Source organism: Notothenia rossii (genome assembly GCF_949606895.1).
Source record: "Notothenia rossii genome assembly, chromosome: 3".
Classification (NCBI taxonomy): domain Eukaryota; kingdom Metazoa; phylum Chordata; class Actinopteri; order Perciformes; family Nototheniidae; genus Notothenia; species Notothenia rossii.
Genome location: NC_136901.1, coordinates 21209814 through 21231061, shown reverse-complemented (window position 1 = coordinate 21231061; position 21248 = coordinate 21209814). Strand labels below are relative to the sequence as shown.

The 21248-nt window shown below is 40.8% G+C and overlaps 1 protein-coding gene across 1 annotated transcript; it reads right to left on the bottom strand.

Annotated features, from left to right (window-relative positions):
• Positions 1-2901: 2901 nt before the first annotated feature.
• mad2l1 (MAD2 mitotic arrest deficient-like 1 (yeast)) lies at positions 2902-15510 on the bottom strand. The gene is made up of 5 exons (XM_079670736.1): positions 15326-15510; positions 14374-14520; positions 5576-5696; positions 4889-4992; positions 2902-3336 (listed from the first exon to the last, which is right to left on the bottom strand). Exons 1-5 carry the CDS (start codon positions 15387-15389, stop codon positions 3164-3166), a joined length of 609 nt encoding a protein of 202 aa, XP_079526862.1. The 5' UTR covers positions 15390-15510; the 3' UTR covers positions 2902-3163.
• Positions 15511-21248: the final 5738 nt, after the last annotated feature.

Here is a 21248-nt window from a genome sequence, read left to right as displayed (position 1 = left end):
AAACAGAATGTGCTCATTCATCTCCAAAGTGTCTTTGTAACGCAAAAACGCAATCAGTTGTGCTTCCCCACTGACATCCGTTGATTCGCCATACTGCAAAGCGAACGTACCAGACGCTTTACATTTTTCCACCACTTGGTCAATAATGTCAATTCCCATGTCGTCGATCCGATGGCACACAGTATTATTTGACAACGGCACTTTCTTCAGGACATCAGCTGCTTTCTTATCGAGCATAGTTTCTGCGAGAATTATAGCAGCAGGCAAGATTAGCTCTTCGGCTATGGTAAATGGCTTTTTCGATTTAGCAAAGAGTAGCGACACGGCATAAGATGCCTCCAAGGCCTTGGTTGAGACCGATGTCGCTTTCTTTAGTTTTTCTTGGCTTCCCTTAAATTCAGCCAGCTTTTGGTGGAAAAACTCTGCAGGCTTACCCACACAGGCGGGATGTCTAGTACTAAGGTGCCGATGTAAATGGGATGGTTTCATGCTATTATTAGAAAGCACGTCGCCACAGATGAATCACATTGGCTGCGGTGGCTCTGTAGTTGTGACCGTAAACCCGGAGAGCACATAATGTTCACCAAACTGACGATTCTTCACTTTCTCTGTTTTCATTTTCTTGAGAACGGGTTCTCCTGATTCAGCAGTATCACCTGTGCTGTTGTTTCTGGATGAACCAGCTCGACCCAGCCATTGATCCATAATGATTATGTTAACAGAAATGTTGATCTCAACAAACACCAGCGCATTCACTTGATAGGATTCTGATATTTTGCTAGCTAGGAAGAAAACCAGCGAGCCACTACAATGATGATGATGATGTAACACCCGACAGTCCGGCGGGAAGCTGAACGCCGCGCCAATAATAATATATAGCCAGCAAATTATTACTTAATTTGAATGCCACCAATTTTGGTTACACTATTACAGATTATGCATTATTCATTATTTGGGTACAGTTTTCCTGTAAAACCTTTAATTAAAAAAATATATAAAATACATTTTTCTTTTTTTTTTACTTTTCAAAATCTTTTCACGTACCCCCTGGGGACCACCCACGTACCACTAGGGGTACGCGTACCCCCGGTTGTGAAACACTGTTCTATACAACGGACTACATGGATGTTTAATAAGAACGAGGGACTACTTTATGAACGTGGACAACAGAGAAACATATTCTTCATGACCAAAGTTGTAATTGAAATAAAAAAGGAAAGTGAAATTTATGCTCGTCACCCTCTCCCTCCGGTCCACATTAATACAAATGATCCCAATACGTATGATTGTATGAAAATATCTTAAAATCAATACAAATATATTTATTATAAACGTTAGTCTATACCTATCACTGTGTATATCACCATTCAAACATCTTTTAAAAGTTGAACAAACTCCACACAGCTCAGTGAAATGTTGACTTTATTTGATCATTTCAGTAAAAATTAACGTTCATATTTCTCTTTTTGATTATAATACTGATGAACGTTAAAAAAAAAAGCACTTTGGCAAGTTACCACATACGTTTTAAAATGCTTAATAAGCACCGTAACTTTCATGATATAATTTCTCCGTCATAATCGTTTGTTTCCGTGAACGGCAGACTGTTGTCTGATGCAAATGTTGCGGCTGCAAGGCATTGCAGCATTTTCTCCTCTCCTTTCGGTAAGGGAGGTCCAGTTGTTCCTAAGCTAAAGGAGGTTATAAAGGAAGTTTGAAACCTCCTTTCCTTTCGTTTGGAGAATTAGAACCAATATGGTCTAGCTGCGGTCGCGGACACTACATGACACGCCCACCTGACACGACCCTACGGTGGCTGAGAGGCACTACCGTTAAAAGCGAATTGACGACACTAAACGACAGGAGGAGAGGTTTTGGGGTTTAGGTTTGGGAGGGAGGAAGGAAGATTAGGATTAGGTAAAAAGGTAGGGATTGGTTAGGGTTAGGATGGGGGGAAGGGAAGGGTTAGTTTGAAGGGAGGGAAGAGAATTGCTACCCGGGAAACAGGATGCAACGCGTCATCTGTGAAGCTCCGCCCACGTTGAGCTCCTGCCCACATGAGGCACTGCGCACTGCAGTGAGGGGCTTCTCGTCCGCGGCCGCAGCTAGACCCTTCTCAGCCACCGTAGTGTCGTGTCAGGTGGGCGTGTCGTGTAGTGTACTGTACTGTCCGCGGCCGCAGCTAGACCCTTCAGGACCCTAGCCACTTAACATGGCTGCCACTGACGTACTTCCGGGTCATTTCACTTGGTTAGGAAGGTTCCTAAGCTAAATGGACTATTGGAACGCAACCCGAGCTGTCCGACATCAGGCGAGCTTTTTGAGACCTCTCCCGGCTGCGATGGGCTATTCTCGAGGCGAGCCGCAGCTCGTCTCAAACAAGCCTAGCATCAGTACGCTAACAGCCCTGTCTTTACTAAAGCACTTATCCAGACACATGCTCAGAATGTTGTACCAGTGGTTGTTTTGTATCCTGTATGTCGCCAGGACTTAGTACATGTGCCTGACCTATGTGCTTCTTCAATACTAAATGTATATTTCCTTACTGCTTCAGTCTCTGGGTTGTTCCAGAGATGTTGTTTTCTAAGTCTAAAAGTTGCATGTACATTAGAGGGCATTACACCAGTAAGATGTTTTTTAGATAAGAGATTTGCTGATGTAATATGCCTTTATAAAGGAGGTGTTCCACATCTGCATCTGTCGACACCATTGAACACTGTGAGCCAAGTAAAAACTGTATGTTCCAATAAAGATAATGATTCTTTTCTGTGGATTTCTTCTATAACATGACATACTGTGTAAACTACAATCCCACATAATCACCTGGAACCAACTAGTGAGAATGCACTGCCACCTTCTGGTCAGAAGCGGCTAACCCATGACAATGAAAAACGAGAGACATTTATTTACGACATTTTATAAAAGTTTTACATATAAACCACTATCTTCTAACAGAAGTTGACGACTTAAGAGAGAGGGGAAACAATAAAGGAGAGAAAATACACAGTTGTTCCAAATTGTTGGATCAATGCTCATGAGAAATATTTACATCAACGTAGACAAACCAGATTGTTGTCAAATTCTTCTCAAGAAGAAAAAGAAAGACACAGACACGATCAGGAAATGACAGCAGAACAACTTTGGGCTCTCTGTGTGAGAGAGTCTAAACAGAGTCGGTCCTCTTGTACGCCACCATGCTGTTCACCTTGTGGATGGAGGTAGTGAAGGAGCGCAAGCGCACCTCCTCTGACTGGTCGATGATCTGTGGCCCAGACGCCTCCCATTTATCAGGAACCAGCAGGTCTTTGTCTGTGTAGACAAGGAGGTCAAAGGCACCTGGAGAGCAAGAGGCAGAGGTCAGATGGTGAAGGAGAAGTCAGCTGCTTATCATCCACACCTGAATACTAAGGCTTCATCGTTTCCCTCACCAGAGTCTCTTCCTCACTCCTTAGTCTTGCCCCGTTAGATGCGGGGATGGAGGAGTCCTCAGGTATGATGGGATATCCTTTTACTCGAGCGTTACTCTTAAACAACGTCCTTTACTATTGGTGTGTGCACAGTCTTATCACCTGTTTATTTTGTTTCCACATGTTTGTTATAATGAATTCGTCCATCTCTTTTTATTCATGGTTTTTAATGGATTATTTTCGGCCCTGTATTTGTTTCCACGTGTAACGTAAGTTTTGGAGTAGCAGTTATAATAATACAAATAATAATAATTGGTGGCTTAATAGATCTTATATTGTGTTGTTAGAGCTTGTTTCAGATTCACATTCGCATTGGATGGTGTAATTGAAATTCTTCTACAGAAGAGAGAATAAATATCACTAAAAGATTTGAAAGGCATATTATCCATATTTTTAAACTGTTTGAAGTTTGGTGTCCTTTTCCAAACAGATCACCAATAAGAACAGTATTATGTGCGAGTAAGTATATTTCACTTTAATGTTTTCATTGAGTAGGATCTCCTTTATTTATATACAATGATGCAAACACAGGTATGGAGAAAAAAGAGAGAACTATTCGAAGCAGAAAAAAAACAGCGTAATATACCATCTGACAATGACAGATTTTTCTTTTTGGATATTTTACAAATCTCTCCCCTTTCAAACTCTATTCTTGTTATTTTTAACAACTTTTTTTTGTTACTGTCATATAGTATTTTATACATGTTAATAATTGAGTCTCTAATGTCTCATTAATAACTATAATGATCATATCAAGGTGTGCCATAACCTCACTGAGCTGAGGTTATTTGAGCCTCTCAGGAGAGAGCTCTCTTCCACCTGGTTGTAGAAAAGCTCTTTAAATTCGTTAGCATAGCTAGCTAACCAGATGCTAATAACAACAGATCGCCACTGTGCTTACAACTAAAGACACAGCCACGCAGACACTGCGGCATGTGTACGGCTCCTTATAAGTACTGCAATATTTGAAGAGCTGGAGCAGCGTTCCGATGCTCTCTGTTACTCCTTTCAGACGAGACATAACCACGTGAAGACCTATCGTGAAGACACGTTACGCTCGTGTTGTGTTCAATGAACCTGTCCTTGGCCAGGAAAAACAGGCACTCGCTTGTTTAATTATTTTGCGATCTAGATTTCTTCTTCTTTTTTGAAGTTGGACGGACGGACCCCCCCCCCCCCAAAACAAAAACTCTTCGGTTCTCCACGAATTACACAATTCACCCAAATCAGCTTTAAAAAAGCGGGAGGCACCGAAAAGCGACTCATTTGCATCACTGTAAATAAAGAGATTTATATATTACATTTGTATTGTATCCCCGCTGTTGTTTCCTCTGTGCTGGAGGAGGGACGAGATGAGGAGGGACATTGGGATGACCCATAAGACAAACAGTTTGTTGGTAGAAAAGGGTCTGGATACTCACATGGGGTCTCCAGCAGGGGCAGGAAAGTGACTGTGGCAGTTATCTGTCTGATCACCGAGCGGATCTCATCCTGAATGATCTTAATGGACTTCTCTCTGGGGGCACTGGGAAACACACAAGAACAACAGAGTTAACTAGCATGCTATTATACTGTCATTGATGTGTGTCTATCACTACTTCCATCTGAAAAAATATTTAAAAATATATAGATCCATTTTAATACCAGCATTTTATTTTCCCTACAACAGCTGGCCATGTAAGTTTTAAATCAAAGATGAGAAAACAGGACAATGTATTTTGGGATTTAGTCAAGATGAACTAGTTCACCTTAATAAAGAAACATTGATGCGTTTTAATGGTTTTTGTCTGAAAACTAACTATTGTTATTTGTATAGTTCTCTGGAAAACCAAAATATTAAAAGCTAAAAAGGTAGATCAGATTTTGGATACACACACCTAATATTTTCAGTAGGTACACCCATCAGTGTACAAAAAAAGATCAGACTTTGACGTGTGCTCTGACTGCCACCCACTGGACTTTAAGTGCACAACACATTTTACCATTGGATATGGCAATTCTATCAAACTTAAATCCTTTGTTATCACCTACACTACAGATTAAAATATGTGAAAGAATTCCGCTGAATAGAAATCACTAATTCAGGGTTTTGAGGACAGTATTCTGACCTGCTCTCCTTGGCAGATTTGTCACAGTCGATGTCAAACTGCCATCTCTCCAGCACCTCGTTGGTTTCCAGACATGTGATCACCAACACAAACTTCTGCACTGTGCACTCAAACAGCCACTCTGCAAAAGAGACAAAAACATTTACTTACACTTCATGGATAGCCTGAAAATAATCATATACCAAAATGCTATTTATGACAGTACACAATAGATATTAAAAACAGTGGACATAAATAAGCATGGATTCTCCAAGTCAACTTGGAATGACTCAGGGACTGAGAGCTTAAAGAGCAACTTTCAGGTTAAAGACAGCTGTGAATAAATGTGTAGGAAAATGATGAATACACTAGATTTTCAAAAAAATATAAAGAAATATACACTACAGTGACATCTGGCGTCGTTTTTGTAAGAAATGTTCACTTCCGCATAAAAAAGCCTCGGCACGTGACCTCCCGCGTGTGACGTAACACGGGGGAAACAAGGGGGAGAACGGCCGGTGTAAAGTATTAATAAACATGGATCCCAATGCTAGTTTCGAAACAGAAGAAGTTGAACATGAATATTCAAATGCATATGACGGACCACAACCTTATAATTATGAGCCTGCTAGGCGTCCAAGAGACCAGGAGCAGCCAAGGATTAGAAGAAATAACGGCCATCGTTGAGAAATTGAGATGTGGTGTGAGGAGAACCAGTGGAGAACTGGGCAGCTATCTTGGTGAGTGACCGGCGTTAGCTACAGAATGTTAGCTAACGTCACATCACAACATTGTGAAGTTAGCTATCATATATCAGGCTATAACTAACGTAGCATTGATAATATAGTAACGTTACTGGCAGGACTGTTGATACTGATCCATAACAGAAACTAATGTGCAAGTATCAGCCGTATCTCACGTTACCTAATGCAACTCCACACTACGGTGCTGTGTACAGGAGGAGAGACGCGAGATATGGCTGATACTTGACGATCTGGCGGAGAAAGGTTGTGGAGCATCCGTTGATATGCCGTTGTAAACGGCTTGATGGAAAGCAGGTGTGTGGTCGGGGAGGGTGCACAGCTGATTGCAGCAGGTGAGTGGAGGTTGAGCCGGGAGCCAGGAGTGACAGCCACCACGCACACACAAACAACACAGACAGGGGGAAACAAACAAACACAAAGGAGACGGCTGGAGCAGTACAGCCACCACAGCGTTACCTAATGCAACTCCGTCTTACGGTTCCGTGTACCGGAGGGGAGAGAGAGAGAGCAGCGAAGGGGGGGGGGGGGGGGAGAGAGAAGTAATACGGTTTCCTGATAAAGCTGTGGAGAGTATGTGCTGCAGGGGGGTGGATGCACAACGCACCCAAGAACGAACGCTAGCTCCGGTCCTTTTTACTGTGGACTCGATGTCCTGACAGGCTGGTATTTGTGCAACCTGCACAAACACAATACTGCACCATGATTACAAATGGTGAAATACAATGTAAAACTACCAGCTCACTAAAACACAGCCGCTCAACTCAACTACTAGCTATACCCGCGGTCAGAGAGCGGAGATGTTTCCCCTTTGTTATGTAATATGACGCGTTTGACGTATGACCTTAAAAAAATGCCTTTTTTAAGAGCAGAGCTCAAAATTGCTCCTTTCCCTCTGAATTCCTGCCCTTATGTCTCGTAAAACATATCAAATCCTACATTCACTTTTTTTTTAAATTGTAATTTTCAAGCAAGTTTAAGCATAAGTGTAGAAAAAAAAAAAACCCTGCAAGATGCTCTTTAATTTACATACGTCTGCTTCCTGTTCTGTTAACATTGTTTTACATATTTGTAGTGTGACACAAGATTGTTTTTATTTTTAACTTGTTCTGAAAATATTATTTCCAAAGCAGCTTGAGTGCTTAGATAAATGCAGCAGAATGGCAAGTTGAACATGTGCTTTAAAATATCAGATGTAAGAATAGTAAAGTACAGCTAAAACAATTACTTGACTGATACATTCTGCAACAGAAAATGATTCACAGCTGTTTAGATGAGCGAATGTGTTGCTATTTCTCATCTTCAATTCTAGTTACCTTCAAATATTTGGGTTTGGAATCAGGCTAGACCAGGGGCTTTCAAAGTGTGGGAAGGTGAGCCTCCCCTCAGAGAACACAAGAACAGCGGCGCCCCCCCCTCCCAATTATTATTGCTATTATTATTATTGCTGCTATAATGCAGGGCTATTCAATTGCATTTCAAAGAGGTCCAGTAAGCAGTGTTTCCGCCAGACCAGGGCTGAGAAGGCGTCCACCCGAGAGAGAGAAAGTCACGTGACTTGAATTTTGAATTGAGCCGTCCCTTATAGTAGATAATATCCCTTTACGTTAGTGATGGGAATTACGGCTCTTTTTAGTGAGCCGGATCATTTGGCTCGGCTCACTAACAAGAAGAGCCGGCTCTTTTTACCAGTTTATTTAAATTAAATACATAATATTTCACATCAAAAGAAACAACAACGTTTTAACATCGTATTAAATAATCTGATGACAGAACTGTAAACAGAATAGGTGAAACTTTAACAAAATAAATAACTCAGTTACCTCTAATCATTAACCCATGTTTGTATAATGTACAGGGCTTGACATTAAGGACTGCCCGATGGCCCGGGGCCATCTAGTATTTAGCTCGGGCAATGAAGCCTCACCTGCTGGTTGCCCAATCAGTCAATCTATTATGCCAGTATCATGCAGCTCGCGGATCCAGTAATGAGTGACCCGAGAGTAAAACTAAACATATCTATAACTAGTTTAGGTAGTTTGAGAGGTAATTAAAATAGCTACGAGTGATATTCTAAACTGAAGTTAGGGCTGGGCGATATATCGAGTTTACACGATACATCGTGGATTGCACTCCATGCGATGTCGTAAATGACCACATCGTGAACATCGAGTATTATGTTGTCAAATCAATTTCCCGCCGCGGCCAAAATGAGCTTTCCTTTCTCCCTCATAGACACAGTCACACACGCAGGCACACACGCAGGCCCCGTCTAACTTGCACACAAACATTACACACATGCACAGTGACAGAGAGCAGGGCTCGACATTATAAATGGCCCGCCGGCTCAGAAGCACTATTTAGACACCCCGGGCCAGCATAACGTACTTTCCACTTGCCCGCTCGGGCCACTAAAAATATTGCTTAAAAAAAAAAAAAATTGTCCAGTGGTATAGGTACTTTGACAAGCAATTTTGTTAAATTGTTTCGTTTATTAACGCTACAACATAGCGTTTCGTGAGGCGGTTGTAGTTGTTGGTTGAAAGGCAAACGGGAGCCTGCTAGCGTTGGCTCCGCAGCAGCTGTTTGCTGCAGAGCCAGCGCGAGCAGGCTCCCGTTTGCCCGTGAGCGCCGGGCAAAAAACTATCTTCAAATAAAAGAAAGTCACAGGAGGAGTTAAAGGAGAGTGAGAGGGAGCATGAGAAGAAGAGGGAGAGAAAGTTTCAGCCAGCTTGATCGATGGAGTTGGCTTCTAGTGGTGCAGCGACGCGTCCTAAAACCCTTTTATAATCTATCGATTAGATTTATGATTCTAAAATTATAAAAGTAGGGTAGACATGTGGACATTATCCGGCTGAACAAAACGTGCATTTATCAAACAGGTTTGTTTTCCACAGACCTTATTTCCAGCTATTTTCCAAAACCCTGTGGAGAAATCCCATTGGTTTTTTTGTCGAGGGAACCAGCAGCTTCCTTCCTGGTTTAGGACGCGTCACTGCACCTCTCAATATGATGCCAATATAAACAAGGTATTCTGTCGGCTCTGTACATCAATGCCGACTGACAAGTAAGTGAAGAGTAGAAAATATAAAGGTATTGGCTATAGGGAAATGTCCCAGCAGTTTAGGAGAATGAAGGTTATAATCTAATCTAATACATAGCCATAACATGTCTAACTCCTGATAATGACAGGAAGACAGAAAGCGCATTATACTAATAATAATAATACTCATAATAATAGCAGACATTTTTGAACAATGACCACAATATCATTATTTTCATAAACCAAATATGAACAATTGAGGAAAATGAGGAAGAACTGATGATTCAAATGTTGTAGTACAAGTAGTAATGTAGTTAGTGCATAAATTACTATTGCAACAAATGTGTTAATTTTCTTCATTATTAGTCGATTTTTTTTTAATGCAGACATATGTTGCAGGGACTACTAGAATCATCATACTGGCGTGACTGTAAACATCAGGGGGTTAAATAAAAAAATAAAAAATCAGAATATCGCGATATATATCGTAAATCGCGATATAGTCAGTAAATATCGTGATATCCTTTAGAGACCATATCGCCCAGCCCTACCTGAAGTGTGTGTTTTGTCCGCTCACCGCTGCATGTGATCATGCAGAGCTGCGTGTCGACTCGTCAGCAGCAGCTGATCTCTCTCTCCTGTCAGATTAGACTTCACTCGCGTTTATGTCCATATCGATCAGATCCAGCTAGTTCTAGCTAATGATATGACTACCTGCTTATTAAAAGACACCTAAACAATTAATGTCGCTATGCAACCGGGTGAGGCCACAAAGTATAGCGCAGCATTATGCATTTGTTTACATGCCCACCGGAACCCCGAGGCATTACCAACAGATCAACGCACAATCAACCCATACAGGACATCTCTTTCTCCACAGTACGTGTTAGACATTAGAATTGACTATTCTTGTCTGTCACATACTCTTCTTGTCTGTCACATAAGTGGCGCAACTGAAGCGGTATCTCGCTAAAGGGAAATTATTTTGACCGAAGAGATTTAGATTTGCCGGCTAACGGGAACTCCGACGTCACCATGTTGTGTGCTTCGCGGATGCGCTCGCCTCCTCTCGACTGCTGCTCGGGTCTGCTCCCGGATGAGGAAGCATTCATTCGACCAACTTACAGTAGATAACATTACATACATTTTTAACAGGGGCCATAATAGTGTAAATAATGTTTGTTTTGACAGTTATAACTGAATGTAATGTTTTCTACTTTTTTACATCTGGGAAGGTATTTCCCTTCATCAGATGGAAAGTGTCTTGACCAACAACTTAAGTATTTCTTATAGCTATGCAGGGCATGCAAGCGAGCAAACAAGAGCAAACAAACAAGTGAAATGAAGAATAAAATTGAAATTGTACAATATAATATTGTGGTGGTTCATCTTATAATTCAGTCTAGAGCAGGGGTGGGGAACCTTTTTCCTCTCAAGGGCCATTTCAATTTTTACAACATCCTTCGAGGGCCGTACAAATTATTGAACTCAACGTCTGCTTAAAAAACTCAAATCACAGCCCATTCATTTCGCCTTTCTTTCATACTGTGCCAAGAAAAAGCAACCTCTTAATCCAGATATTTGACCATGAGCCGCGCATTCATGCACCGTGGCATGACCACCAAAACAGAAAGATATGGACACAAGATGTGTGCAAATGTATTTAGTTTCATATCCATGTGGACATGATTTAAGTGTGGGGGGGCGGATCTAACCTCATCTCGGGGGGTTTGGGGGCATACATCACCAGGAAGATTTTTTTAAATGTTGAAGTTAAAAGCATCAATCTGGTGCACTTTGAGAGCAACATGAAGAGATCTATGGATACATCTCTCAACACCCATATGAAACAGAACTGCAAGCAGATATTTTTCTTTATGGATATTTTACAAATCACTTCCTTTTTAAACTGTATTCTTGTTTATTAATAACAACTTTGTTTTATTGTCATATTAGTATTGTATACCTGTTTACTTTATTCTCTTATTTTTCTATAACTGTAATGATCATATAAAGATGTGCCTTTACCTCACTGGTTGGAGAAAAAGCTAATTATATTCGTTAGCATAGCTAGCTAACCAGATCCTAATAACAACAAAGTTATTAACTAGGGATGCACCGAATATTCGGCCACCGAAAATTATCGGCCGAAAATGGTTAAAAAGGCCCTTTCGGCCGAAAGTGTTTTAGCACCGAAAAAATATCACCGAATGTCAGGGAACAGGGTTACGTTGATCAGCTAACGTGTTGTTGTGATGACGTAATCAAAACGCGGCGACAAGCACGGCGCGCGACCATGCTTGCGGCTGGCTCACAGCCAACATGTCTGCCGCTTGGAGATATTTAAAAATATCAGAGAAAGAGGCGCGGATTGCGATTTGTAAAACGTGTTCAGCTGACATTTCTCGAGGGGGTGTAACTGCAAAGACTTTCACCACTTCGGGATTACTCCACCACTTGAAATCAAAACACCCGGACAAATATGCGGAGTAAGATCAAATCACAAGCACTGACAGCGAGAGACTGTTCAGCGCTGCCTCTCATGTGCTTGATGAGAAGAGGAACAGACTTATGGCTGATAAAGCAGAGAAGCTACTGTTCATTAAAAATAACCACCCACTTTTCCTTAATAAGTAGACAATGCTGGCTTATCATAAGCTTATCTAGTTCTACATGTCTACTCTATACCCACTTTCCTGAACAATTTTCATTGTGAGTTATAATTCACCATCTCAGGTTATCATTAGTGGGAAATGACAGCAGCACAGTGTTCAATATATTGTACTTTTGGTATCTAAATGATACAATGTTGTTTACATTGCTCATGAGGACAGACCACCTTATTTGCAGATTCTTGAAATTGTCATTTAATTTGTAATTGATTGTGGATTTTGTATCCAGTTTTCACTTTATGTATCTTTATACAATGTTTACTACTTTGCTTATGAGGACAGACAGCCTTATTTACAGATTCTTGAAATTCAATTGTAATTTCATTTGTAAATAGTTACATTCATGTGGATTTATCCAGTTTGCACATTTGTATGCATGCACTTATAGGTGCATTTGTTGTTGTTGAAGGCCTGGCTGTTACAGTCTTTATTTACACTATTTTGTTGTAGGCCTACTGGCCTAGATGTTTATGCAGTTTTAAAGCACCTTGGCTTTGTTCTGAATGCACTTTGTTGTAGTTATCCTACAGAGAAAAGAAAATGCACTTGACTTGGAATTAATTTACTGTATACATTCAAAAGTGCTGAATAAATGTTTTATGGACCCATAATAGTGATTATTATTTAAGTTAAGTTTAGCCATAATCATGTATTTTTCCATAATCAGGCAGCTGAACAACATTGGTAAAAAATGTATACATTATATATATATATATATATATATATATATATATATATATATATATTTCTATTAATCATTTTCGGCCTTTCGGCATTCGGCCAACTGTTTCCTATTTTCGGTATCGGCCAAGAATTTCCCATTCGGTGCACCCCTATTATTAACTGTATGATCAGTATGACAGATGAACAGATCGCCACTGGGCTTTCAATTAAAAGGCACAGCCACGCAAAAACTGCGGCATGTGTACAGCTCCTTATGGGTATTGCAATTTGTGAAGTCTCGGCCCGGAGCCGCGTTCTGGTGCTCTCCGTTAGAACTACACTCCTGTCAGACGAGACATATACCACGTTAGGCTCATGTTGTGTTCAAGGACCCTGACCTTGGTCAGGAAAAACAAGCTTGTTTAATTATTTTGCGGTCTAGATTTCTTGAATTTTTTTCTTTTTTGCGTGTGTTTATAAATTACCTCGCGGGCCGTACCAAATGGTCTCGCGGGGCCGTATACGGCCCGGAGGCCGGAGGTTCCCCACCCCTGGTCTAGAGAATGCACCAGACAGCATCTACAGTAAGACCTGGACAAATGTAAATGTTCTAGGGGGAGGCCCCCCAAACCCTTCGTGCCATTTCGTCCGCGCGCATTTTTCAGGGCAATCTCTATTGGGCTCAGGGCCATCTGTAAATTAGCTTAGATGGCCCACAGGGCCATCTCCCAAAATCCTTAATGTCATGCACTGATGTAGTTAACTCCGTGTGTTGCTGCTAGCATATATTATACCCGACGTGGAACCGTTACTCGTGGATGGGGCTACAGAGCTACTAGAAAGAGAGTCGAAAACAGTGCATTTCTCCGTCTGAATGTGGTGCACTTTTGCTAAATGTTTAGACAAATTGCTCGTGTTACCGCCTTACATGCTAAACTCTTATCGCACTTTTGGCAACGAGCATTGTCCACATTGAGACGGGTAAAGTTTAACCACACCTCATAGAGCGTTCTCTCCGCCATCTCTGCATGTTGCAGCTGTGTGTGTGTGTGTAAACTGCCCTGCCCCCTCTCAAGCAGGCAGAGAGATCTCTCGTCTGGATTGCATATCAGAAACGGAGTTGGCAACACTTAAACTGCAATACAATGTTTGTGTAGCAATAATACATATGACATATTTTTTACATGTCTCCAGTACCGATAAAAAGACAGATAACGTCGGAGCTTAACGGTACCACGGTCTTTAATAATTCAGCCCCGGGGCCCGTTTAATACCGGGGCTCAGTAACCATCCCTAGCTGTGCAAGTGACACTTTACTCGTGTTTTTCTCGTTATTTTTTTCTCACGCTGCGCCTCCCCTGAAGTTCACACTTTGAAAACCGCTGGGCTAGACAATCTCTGTGGTCAGAAACCTGGAGGACTGAAATATGTTATCGTTGAAGGGTAGATACAATGTTCAACGACAGTAAAAGAGCCAAGAGTGATTAATAAACCAAAGCAATGCTTCGGCCATATGGTGAACCACGATCATCCATAAAAGCCTTAATGCAAATGAAAGTTCAGGCTTCACTTGTCCCAGTGTTATGAGACCACCTATAGTGGAAATCCCCTGGGAAATCCAGGCGGTGAAATCCTAAATGCGAGTCATTAAAGGGTTATAGAAAGCATCCGCTGAGCTACCTTTCAGTTGAGACACCACGTTGGTCAGGTAGTTCTTCAGTTTGGGATCAGTGGTCAGATGAAGGCTCATGTCATAGTGGGTGATCCTGCTGAATGTCTCTGGAGGATAAATGCCCCTCTGGTACAGGATGCTGTTGATGCCAAATGCTGTGGGGGAGAGACAATCAAAATGTCATCGTACGTTATGTTGTTCCTCATTTAGAGGTGGGGGCTGATCTAGCTTTGCTTGCATGTAAGCTCCCTGGTGCCAATAACAAAAAAAAAGCAATTCATATTCTGGGAAAATACAGTAATGACAAAGGTAAGACAAATATGAAAACTATAGCTATTTGATATTTTTAAATGATATTTCAAATGTTTCTATAACAGTATTCCCATTTTGTGTAAGGACACGTTCATGTTTTAAGCATTTTGGCATGGACTATATGTCATATAACATTTCCTCCAATTCTAGAAAGGCCATGTAACGTTAGAAATGCTGCCATACTGAAAAGCAAAAGATACTTAGCGACCATCGTTCATTTCCAGAAACGTTAGAGATCTAATGACTTCGGCACAACGTACATAAAACAAAAACAAATGTAGTTATTCTAATTTGATCTGTTGAGCGGCTTTTGGTGCACTGGAAAGGTTCACCAGGAAAGTCCAGGTGGGCGGTGCATTTATACATGGGTACACTTCATGGATGTATAATGAGAACGGTACACTTACGTAGGAACACGTTATAGCCTAAAGTATAGTACAAAAACAAAATACAAGTCGAGTTTGGTTTATTGTTGGGTGCTCACATATAAAGTAAAGCGTAATCTACCAAAACATTTCAGATAATGGAGCAATGCTGAGCGTTCCAAACTAACAATACACAGGCCTGTTAGCAAATTAGCACAGCATGTCTGTCGAGAGCGCTCGCCTCGAAGCGAGCTAAAAACAACGTTTTTAAATAAATACTTACAGAAGAAATCGGCCACAAGCTCGGCGCTTCCCTTCAGAGTAATTCCGCCCAACGTGCTCGTCATTTTCTTACTCGTTTTGAGTATTCTAGACAATTAACCTTTGTTGTTTTTATTCGGTCTGAGCTTCAACTACCCGCCGTTCAGTTTGAAATGTGTCGGCTCAGTACGCTTGCGCATGCGCGAGAGATTGCGGGTCATAGTTGATCACGTGTCAAATAACGCTTACAGGTTTCTAGCACCGGAGGGCAGCAGTTCCTAATAATACCTATGCTCTGTTTTCTGAAATGTGGGTGTCAATTTTATTTAAAAAAAATGTAGACAGCGTTTTCTAGCTTTATCATTATCATGACATCTGTAATTAAGTGTAAATGTAAATGTACATTTTGTATTATTTGACTTTAACTTTAACTATATATTTATTTGTTGTTCCTTTCTTCTCTTTTCTTTTCTCTTCACTATTATCTGTAAAGCGTCTTTGAGCACCTGTAAAAGCGCTAACAAATTAAATCTATTATTATTATTATTATTATTATTATTATTATTATTAAATGTAAATATTACATTTAGATGTAAGCTAAATACTAATGTGTAGGTTTAGCCTTTCCTTCGGGCAGTTTATTTTACCTTTTTCCAATTCAAAGTAAAACAATTGTGTCGCCCATGGTTTTATCAAAGGAAGCCTACATTATCTGTAATTTCTCCATATTTTGTCTAAAGCTTTAGCAAACCCAACTGCAAGTCTTTGTGTCCACTTATTAATTTAATTGGATGAGTTATATGATGACTATTAGTCATTTCTTTCAGGAAACTTGGAATCCTGTCTTGACAAGACAATTACCTTCATGAGGTTGTTGTGGAGGGTCTTGTTTTTGTTTTACTGAAAGCTGCTTCAAGACACAACGAAAAATACTAAACAACATGAGGTTAAAAGGAATTGGTTTTGATCTTGTCATACTAACTCATTTACTTTCTCTTCTTCTTTGAAAGCATGGGTTTTATAAAAACACTGGAAAATGGCCACAGATAAAGGTTGGTACTTTAGTGAGAAGTACGAAGCTGTGATCCAAAGCGAGAAAAAAAAGAAAGAAATAAAAACAGGTTCCTCTAGAAAAGCTTTCACAAGGAGCTGCTCACAAGGAAATCAGTCTCAAGACAGAGCTTGGAACCGAAAGGACATCTTTTAAAAAGAGCTCCCTGAGTAACTTAGTGCCACAAGGAGGAGCTCACAGGTAGGGAACGCTTTAACACAGCCTCTCAGAAAAGTTGCTTTACTTCCAAAAAGGAGGAACATCCTGTGACAGAAAGCTGAGGACTCACAGGAGAAAATAAGTTTACTGCATTCAGGTATGGAGGATAACTAAAGAAGGGATCAAGGGAGAGCACTCGGGTTCAGGTTTTTTGAAGGCCTTCTCGAAGAAAAAGAGTTTCTGAACTATGCTAAGATGGTTAAATGTAGCTACACATAAAACCAAACATAATGATAACCAGATGAAGAAGTCAGGCAAACTTTTATCTCTTCAGCAGTGGAAGTTAGTTTCTGGTCTTTTTTATTTTAGCCCAGCCTACAGCTTTGACAGCTAAATGTTGGAACACTGACTTTAATCCCAGTGAGAAACACAACTGGTGTCGCGTTAACAATATCTGCTGGTCTTAACCAACTGGTTTTATATCACAAGACCTTACTTCACATGTCTCATAGCAGAAACTGTGGGTAGGCATGCCGGCACCAAACCCTCTCCAAGAAAAATTATACTGTGGCATCAAAATTATAGGATTTAAGATCATTTATTGTCATTCAGAAGCACAGGGTAGCACACTGATATGCAGTTGTAGTCTAGTCCATGATGCAACATGACAAACAAAACAGAACAGTTTGATTCCTGTAGTGCAAGTTTGACTTGCAAGCAGCAGAAAAAAAGTGAATTCTCCATGCAGATAAAATGGACAGCATCTTTTACGTAAACAAATTGAAATCAAGAAGACATTGTAACTCACTTGATGTTGACAAAAGTACAAAGCATCAGGGAGCACCACAGCTGGATCCTGGATGAAAAGATGGAGCCATCCCTCTTTAACCTTCTTGTTGTCCTTGGGTCAAATATGAGCTATTATTACAAAAAAATGGCAAACTCATTTCGGTTAAGGGGCCACATACTACAAATGTGTCCTTTAAATCCTAATCACATTGTAAGTTGATTATCTCAAGTTGTATGTCGACGGGCAGATCCACAGCCTTAACTGCAAATGGCGAGCGAAAAACTGCAAACTCTGTCTCAAGCTCACCAAAGACCTGAAACCGCCGCTCAAACTCCCGCAGCAATTCGGTAATTTTGTCTTTGTACCGACTCATGTCAGCAGTAACTCCGGTCATATGCACATTTCTTAGATGAGGGAAGTGAGCAGGGTCACCACTTGACAGCTATGTCTCCCACAAAGCCAGCCTCAATTTAAATGCGCGTATGCTGTCATAATATTCTGTGACAACTTTTTTACGACCTTGCATCGTTATGTTCAGATTATTCAAGTGCTCTGAAATATCCACCATAAATGCAAGGTCCTCCAGCCATTCTGGGTTTTTTAATTCATGCACTGGCTTACCCTTTTTCTCCATGAACTGTCGAATTTCCTCGCGTAGATCAGAAAAACGCCTCAGCACGGCACCTCGGCTCAACCAACTTACTTCAGTGTGATATGGTAGGCTACAGGTGATGTCTTTATCACTGAGTAGGCTGTCGAACTGACGGTGATTCAGCCCTCTGGCTCGGATGAAATTAAAAGTTTGGACAATCACTTTCATGACGTGATCCATTTTTAACGACTTGCAACACAATGCCTCCTGGTGCAAAACACAGTGGAATGTCCAAAAACGATCTCCTCCATTTGCTGCTTGTACTTTCTCCCTGAATTTCTTTGCAACACCTGCTTTTTTCCCGATCATTGATGGTGTCGCCAGACTGACAGCACGGGTCCAGTCCACTCCGACCCTGTCCAGTGCTTCAACAAAAGCGCTAAAAATGTAATCTGCTTTAGTGGTGTCTGTCATAGGAACCAACTCAAGGAACTCTTCGGTGACCGTCAAAGTCTCATCAACACCACGAATGAATATGGCCAGTTGAGCAACATCTGTAATGTCAGTGCTCTCATCGATTGCAACTGAAAATGCTACGAATGACTTGACTTTTTTTTTCTTCTGGCTATCCAAATCTGCTGAAAGATCGGCAATCCTATCCTTCACTGTATTCCTGTTGGCAAAAGCCTGTCGCTTCTCAGGGCACACGATTTCTGCAGCATTCAGCATGCATGTTTTCACGAACTCACCCTCAGGCTTTGAGGCTGATGCTATTTCGTTAGCGATGAGATAGCTGGCTTTCACTTATATCTCGGCTCCGGGTAAAAACGGCCTGTTGTTTCTTTAGACCTGATAGCAGGTCATTTATCTTCTCTTTTCTCCGTTGTCCTTGCAAGAAGTCGTATTTCTCTCCATGGTGAGTCTCATAATGGCGGCGAATATTATATTCTTTGGGCACAGCAACTTGCTGCGAACACACCAAGCATACAGGTTTTCCATTTACCTCTGTAAAAAAATAGGATGCAGTCAATTTTTCTTGGAAAACTCGGCACTCCGTGTCCACTTTTCTCTTTTGGGGATGAGGGTATCAGAGGTTGTTGACTGCAATCACTACTGTTACTCATTACTTGTTTTACAGTCTGGCTGCGCTCTCACTGGTACCGGTGCGGTAGTGCGCCCACTAGTGGAAGGATTCAAAATAGCAGGTTTTTTTTCGTCCTCTCATAGCCTACTTAGCAAAGTCCTTCAGCTCCGTGGGCCAAGCTGGAATGCCTCCCGGGCCGGATCCGGCCCGCGGGCCGTATGTTTGCCATCCCTGGTCTAAGTGAAAGGTGACTGTAAAAACTACACTGCGCATGCTCAGAGTATTGTCCTATTTAATGTGTGTGGCAAAAGAATAATGACCATAGGGGCACTGAGCTGCCATCTCCACCATACGTCATCTCACATAATTCAGAGCTGATTGGCTGTAAGTACGTGTGCCGCGAAAAGTGTGGTGTGTGAAGAGGAGACGAGAGACGCGTCCTAAAACCCGGAAGTAGGCTGCGCATGGGTTCCCTCCACAAAAAAGCAATGAGATTTCTCCAAAGGATTTTAGAAAATAGCTAAAAATAAGATCCGTGGGAAACGTAGTTAGATGAATGCACGTTTTGTTCAGCCGGATAATATCCACTGATCTACCCTACTTTTACAATTTTCGAATCATAAATCTCTCGATTAAATTTATGATAGACTTTTGAAAGTACAAGAAGATAAGGAGGACTTTTACAAAAAAGTATTTGAGATTTTTGTCCAGAAGGATAGGCAAACAGACTTCATCTTCAAGTCAAGGTAAGACCGCAATTTTAGTGAAAATGGGATCTTACTAAGAGAGAACAATTCAATATTTAAATGATAAAATTACATTTTTCGGGTATCCTTTTGTTGAACTGTCTGTTTACAATTAATCGAAGCATCAGACAAAAAAAGCTTTTGAAAATAATCATTTGATTTAGGTCAAAATATAATATTTGTAAACCTGAAGAGTCAGTGCCAGTGCCTCACAAGCCATGAACCTCAGAAGCTTATATAGACATCTAAGTTTGTTGTGCCCCACCACTTTTGTACATATAAAAATCTGCTTACAGAGCTTGATATATTACATTTATTCTGTATCGTCGGCCATATTTTAATTGTTTCTGTAATGCACTCATTTAGAATCTTAAGCTTCTTTTGTACTGTTTTGGTTACAAATGGTAGTGATTCCAAAGGCACATTTGGGCAAGCCCTTCGGTGCATTTCCACCCATATTGTATCTTTGTCTTTAGTTTTCCATAATGTAAGAGCTCTAAGTTGAGCTGACCAATAATAGTTCCTTGGATTTGGTAAATGTAACCCTCCCTTATTTTTTGGGGGATGAGAGATTTAATTCTAGCTTTTTAGTTTTGCCATATTGACACACATTTGTCCAACATTTTAAAGGTGGAGCCAGGAATCATAACTGGAAGTGACTGAAACAGGAATAACATTCTTGGCAGGACATTCATTCTAATCGTTTCTATCCTCCCAATGAGAGTCAAGGGTAAAATCTCCCATCTAGCCAAACCCTTCTTAATTTCTTTGATCAATTTACCATAATTAGCCTCATACAACTGTGAGACATTAGGAGTAATAAAAACACCCATATATCTAAATCCGTTGTCCGTCCATTTAAAGTCCACTTTTTCTTTCATCTCTGTTGGACATTTACCTGAGATCATCAAAGCAATTGATTTATTTAGTAATAAAGTAGTAATAAATCATCTGCTAACATTGATGTGTTATGTTCTACCCCCATTTAAAATGTTGTGCTTGAAATTATATTTAATATTCTCCTAATGTTGTTTGCTCCCTGCCTGCCAGGAATGAACCCAGTTTGATCTGTTTTAATTAATTTAATCTTTTTGCCATTATGCTTGTCAGAATTTGTAGATCATTGCAGAGTACATTTACAGGTCTATATCCATCATATAAAACTTTCTTTCTCTTTTCCTTCTTTATGCAAAACTGATATGATGGCTTCAGACCATAATACAGGTGTTATTTCCCCTCTACATTTGTTATAAAACTCTCCTGGAAACCCATCTGTCCCAGGTGATTTATTATCTTTTAAGGCCCTGACACACCAGGCTGAAATCGGCCGTTTTCGTTAGTCGGACGAAGAAGCGTGCCCTGTCGCCCAAACTCAATAGGCTAGTTGCACAAGATGGCATCTATCAACTTCCGGCGGCTGGGTGTGCGGTTGTAAACTTCCGGTCTACGGTGTGGAGTGGTTGAGCGGGTAAATAGCGATAGATAGATAGATAGATTAGATAGATAGATAGATAGATAGATAA

Excerpts from the sequence above, each read along its gene's own strand:
- mad2l1 (XM_079670736.1), bottom strand. The coding sequence starts at position 15,389 with ATGACGAGCACGTTGGGCGGAATTACTCTGAAGGGAAGCGCCGAGCTT. Across the intron at positions 14,521-15,325 it reads GCTTGTGGCCGATTTCTTCT|CATTTGGCATCAACAGCATC; the intron begins GTAAGTATTTAT and ends TCTCCCCCACAG. Across the intron at positions 4,993-5,575 it reads AAATCTGCCAAGGAGAGCAG|TGCCCCCAGAGAGAAGTCCA; the intron begins GTCAGAATACTG and ends TGTGTTTCCCAG.